The sequence below is a fragment of the Ambystoma mexicanum genome, chromosome 3p (assembly GCF_040938575.1).
Source record: "Ambystoma mexicanum isolate Mex_15411 chromosome 3p, UKY_AmexF1_1, whole genome shotgun sequence".
In the NCBI taxonomy this organism is placed as follows: domain Eukaryota; kingdom Metazoa; phylum Chordata; class Amphibia; order Caudata; family Ambystomatidae; genus Ambystoma; species Ambystoma mexicanum.
In genome coordinates, this window is record NC_090925.1 from 20,270,492 (window position 1) to 20,275,581 (window position 5,090).

At 52.6% G+C, this 5,090-nt stretch overlaps 1 protein-coding gene across 1 annotated transcript; it reads right to left on the bottom strand.

Moving 5' to 3' along the window:
• Positions 1-3,481: 3,481 nt before the first annotated feature.
• On the bottom strand, positions 3,482-4,810 carry LOC138579670 (taste receptor type 2 member 1-like). Its single transcript, XM_069649909.1, has one exon. The coding sequence runs from the start codon at positions 4,808-4,810 to the stop codon at positions 3,482-3,484; it is 1,329 nt and encodes a 442-aa protein (XP_069506010.1).
• Between the last annotated feature and the right edge of the window lie 280 nt (positions 4,811-5,090).

Sequence of the window (5,090 nt, forward strand, 5' to 3'; positions counted from 1 at the left end):
GATGCAGGGGGACATGGTTTGGACATGTGTGGGTGCCTGGTGGAGGCTGCTCCTGACTGCTGGGTGGTGGGGGTGCAGGGGGACATGGTTTGGACATGAGTGGGGGCCTGGTGGAGGGTGCCCCTGGATGCTGGGGGGTGGGGTGCTGGGAGACATGAGTGGGGGCTGGTGGAGGGTGCCCTGCACTGCTGGGGGGTGGGGGTGCTGGGAGACATGAGTGGGGGCCTGGTGGAGGGTGCCCCTGGCTGCTGGTGGGTGGGGGTGCAGGGGGACATGAGTGGGGGCCTGGTGGAGGGTGCCCCTGTCTGCTGGGGGGTGGGGGTGCAGGGGGACATGAGGTGGACATGAGTGGGGGCCTGGTGGAGGGTGCCCCTGACTGCTGGGGGGGTGGGGGTGCAGGGGGACATGAGTTGGACATGAGTGGGGGCCTGGTGGAGGGTGCCCCTGACTGCTGGGGGGTGGCGGTGCAAGGGGACATGAGTTGGACATGAGTGAGGGCCTGGTGGAGGCTGCCCCTGACTGCTGAGGGTGGGGGTGCAGGGAGACATGTGTGGGGGCCTGGTGGAGGGTGCCCCTGACTGCTGGGGGGTGGGGGTGGTGGGAGACATGTGTGGGGGCCTGGTGGAGGGTGCCAGTGACTGCTGGTGGGTGGCGGTGCAGGGGGTCATGAGTGGGGGCCTGGTGGAGGGTGCCCCTGACTGCTGGGGGTGCAGGGGCACATGAGTTGGACATGAGTGGGGGCCTGGTGGAGGGTGCCCCTGACTGCTGGTGGGTGGGGGTGCTGGGAGGCATGCGTTGGTGATCAGTAGTGCAAGGTGACATGTGGGTTGGCTGGGGGGCATGGCCATGGTGGATGGGCTGCCTGTGGGACATGAGCAGGGGTGCAGGGTAGTCCCCTGTGGTGTGGGCTGCCTGCAGGGGCCATGGAGGGTGTAGAGGGAACACCTGGGAGGGCCCTCACGGTCAATTCACATGTAGTACTACCCGACACCCCCGAAATACACGTACCCTGCTGAAATCGTGTGTGGAACTTCCCGCGCACCCCGGAATACACGTACCCTGCAGGATTAGCGTGTGGAACTTCACACGCACCCCGGAATCCACGTACCCTGCAGGATTAGCGTGTGGAACTTCACACGCACCCCGGAATCCACGTACCCTGCAGAATTAGCGTGTGGAACTTCACGCGCACCCCGGAATACACATACCCTGCAGAATTAGCGTGTGGAACTTCCCGCGCACCCCGGAATACACGTACCCAGGCCAATCCCGTGTGGGACTTCCCGCGCACCCCGGAATACATGGACCCAGGCAATTCGCGTGTGGAATTTCCCACGCACCCCGGAATACACGTACCCACCCAATCGCGTGTGGTACTTCCCACGCACCCCAGAATACACGTACCCAGGCAAATCGTGTGTGGGACTTTCCGCGCACCCCAGAATACACGCACACGCTATTTTTCACACAGCGGGTGTCCGTGTTTGTCGCGCACCCCTTTGCACGTCATTTGTCTTAGAGGGCCACAGTATGTGACATTCATCATGGCTGTATATAGGTGCTTTTTGTTGGCGCACATTTTGGCGCACATTCATTTCAGGGGCAGGGACACTACCGCCTGCTTTCTTGTGGCGGACGTGTTTGGGCCTGTGCGCTGGTTTGACCGTGCGCTGTTTTACCCTATTGGATTCCATGAATACGTGTTGTAGGCGAGCGTGTGGGCATTCTGCGCACTTGCCTCCTGTACTTCCCCCGTGACGCCCACATTTTGATGAGTTGTTCCCCATTCCGAGTGTTACGCCCCGTGTTCCGCCTACTTTTGTTGTGTGCGCCGCGCTATGTGCGATTTCGCTGTGGCTGTGGCGCACGCCGTTAGATATCCTGTGTGCCGGCGTGCGCTGCGCAATTTTTCAGCGCACATCCGATATTTTTCTCGCGCACGGCCTTCCATGAATCGATGTGCGCTGGTTTCCCTGCGATTTTCGCACTTGCACTGCGATTTTCGCACTTTTACTGCGAATCGCCCGTTTTGGCACCTCTGCGCGGGAATTTTCGGCGCACATTAATTCCATGAATCGACACCTTAGTGGCATAATTCACATTGCAGGGACCCCTGGAGCCGACTGGCTTAGGGCCGCCATGAAACAAGTCTTTCAGAATATGGTGGCACCTCCTACTTCCACAGGAGTCTCACCTTTGGAGGTGCTGAGGAGGCGTAAACCCAACACCAAGCTGTGTCTGGGGTGAATGGAAGGGGCAAGTGCCAGAAATAGTGACCTTTAGGAAGGGTGTGAGGGACTTTACGTTGAAGAGTGCGAGGCCAAGAATGGGAGAGACTGTATGAATTAATGTGTGTGTGAAGAGAGATTGTTTCTTGGTTGGGAGAGCAAAGTAAAAGCTCCCCATGGACTTCATGAAGGGCAGTCCCATTTTTCAAACCGGATGGTAGCGGAAGAAGATCTTGGTAGTGCGGCACGCATGCAGAGCAGTGCAATATGGAATAAAGAGAGGGGTGCAATTGCTCCCCAGAGGAAAAAGCACACCGTTCATCACACCCACAAAGGGAAAAAGGTGTGCTGCATCTTGGCTGCAACTCGCCGGAAAATTAGAACAACAGCATGTCACCCCCACAAAGGGAAGGGGATGGTGGGAGACAGTGAGAGGGAAGAAGAGGGAATATAGACGCTGACCTCAGTGAGGTGGTTTCTAAGCACTATACTACTTAAAGATATAACAAAAGACTGTTTGTGTTGGGACATGTGCTTTCCGATAGTGTTCTTGAGATTGGAGCACTGGTGTTTGGGAAGCACGCCCCAATGCATGCTTAGCAAACACCATCAAAATGATGGTGGATTTAAATAAAGCAAGAACGACGTGCAAATGTAATGCGAGAATTGCAGAAGCCACTTCAGCTAATAAGACAGCACAGCGCCACCTAGTAGCCATCACTGGAAGTTCAGCTCCAGATCAGAACCACCCAGGAAAACAGCATGGATAAAGCTGTGTGCAAAGCAGCACTGCCCCAAAGGACAATAACACTCTATTGCATGGAACACATTTAGCACGTTTTCAGCTAATTTCGATACCAATTGCTGCGTGGCTCTGATCTGGAGGTGAACTTCCAGGGATGGCTACTAGGTGGCACTGTCTGGTGTGTGTCCTGCTGAAATGCCCTATTCTGCTCTCTATCTAAAGTAAGGAAGACACAGAAAAGACACAGGTGCAAGAACATTCAATAGATTTAATTTCCTAACACAACTACTGCTGCTTTCCATGTATCCCACAGTTTTCAGTACCAGCTACTGCTCACAAGTGTTTCAGTAATCCGAGCACTTAATATTGGGCAATAAGTCATTCAGAATTCAATTTTGCACAGTCTGATTAGAGATGTAGTTGCACATTTCTTCCTTCTACTTGTATGGGGATTTCAGGCATTACGAGACGTTAGCAACGTTGACTCGTCCCATCTGAGCTATGTCTCTCACTCGATAATCTTGAAAGGGTAAAGTGCCTCACTTCCCCATGTTCTGATACAATCTGCACTTTCTGAGACTACTGGAGTATGATTGTGATGTGGAAGGATGCCGGCATCCACGATTTCTGATACTAGTGTTGTAGGATTGTGTTGTGGAAGGATGCCAGCATCCACACTTTTTGGTACTACTGGAGTAGGATTGTGATGTGGAAGGATGCAAGCATCCACACTGTCTGATGCTACTGGAGTAGGATTGTGATGTAGAAGGATCCCAGGATTAGGAGACCTCTCCCGAGCCTCCCCTTCACAGCATGAGGCATGACAAAAGACATTGGCCAGATTTGACTTCAGACTCTTGTTTATAAAAATGAGGATTGTGGAACTGAGTGTGGGGAACGCATACCTCACCAGTTCACACATAATAAAACCAAAGCTTTCAACAGTGTAAACTTGAAATAATCTCAGGCATGTCGCCAGATAATAGAGGATGTAGAGAGTAAGGAACGCTGATACTGCTTTCAGAGCGTCCAAGTGAGCATTAGGATCCGGGCCACTTGAGCTGCCTGCATTCTGTGCCATCCGCCTCATGTGTCTGTACAGGAAGGCGATCTTTGTTCCAGCTGAGAAGGAGAGCAGGGTGAAGGGAAGTGACACAGCAACAACTTGCACAATACAGCTGGTGGTGCAGCCCCTCAGTAGCAGGTGGTCCCCTGGGAATCCATCATCTGACTCCCTCAGTAGCAGGTGGTCCCCTGGGAATCCATCATCTGACTCCCTCAGCAGCAGGAGGTTTCCAGTGAATGCATCACCTGAGATATTTGAGGAAGCCTCACTGGAAACGTTGCATGGCTGGTTGGCTGTCAATCCGAAATGGATGTCCAATGCTACTGGCATGCTGCTTGCCAAGGAGACCATCACTGAGCCCATGAGTAGCCAGGGCACAATCTTTGGGAATCTGGCGTTCATCCACACATATAACGGGTGTGTGAGGTTCACAATCTTCATGCAGCAGTAGAGACAGAGCCAGGCGGCAAACCAGAGGCTGGAATCAGCCAATAACATTTCCAAAGTAATATATGATTTGTAGACAAAGGGCAAAACAAAGATTTCCCTCCAGAAAACATATAAAATACAGCCTGAAAAGAGTACAGACTGCAGACAAAAGTTGGCGACTGCCAGGCTAGAGATGATGACGTTGCTGGCCTTGAACTCATTGGCTCTGTTCATCCAGGTCATGAAATTCACTGTGAGAATGAAGGTGTTTGCCATCAGTCCCATCACCGAGAGGACCCCGTTCAGAATTATCTCCATTATGTTGCTAGATGACAGCATCATGGCCTCTGGCAATCCCCAAATTGTTCCTCCTGTGCTTGTTTGTGTAATCTTCTGTATACGCTATAGATTTTGCGCTTCAGAGACGAAGGACAGTGCTTGCTTCAGATAGAAAGTCACTGCTCAGGGAAGCTGTTTGCTTAAAGGAACATGTCCCAAGCCACCTGCGTTCATTTGATTGATGCAAATGGTAATTCTATCATGTGGGTCCTGTTACCTGCCCACAAATTATTTTATGTTAACCTGCTCTATGTCTTGTTCGTTGAAGCAATATTAACTCTTA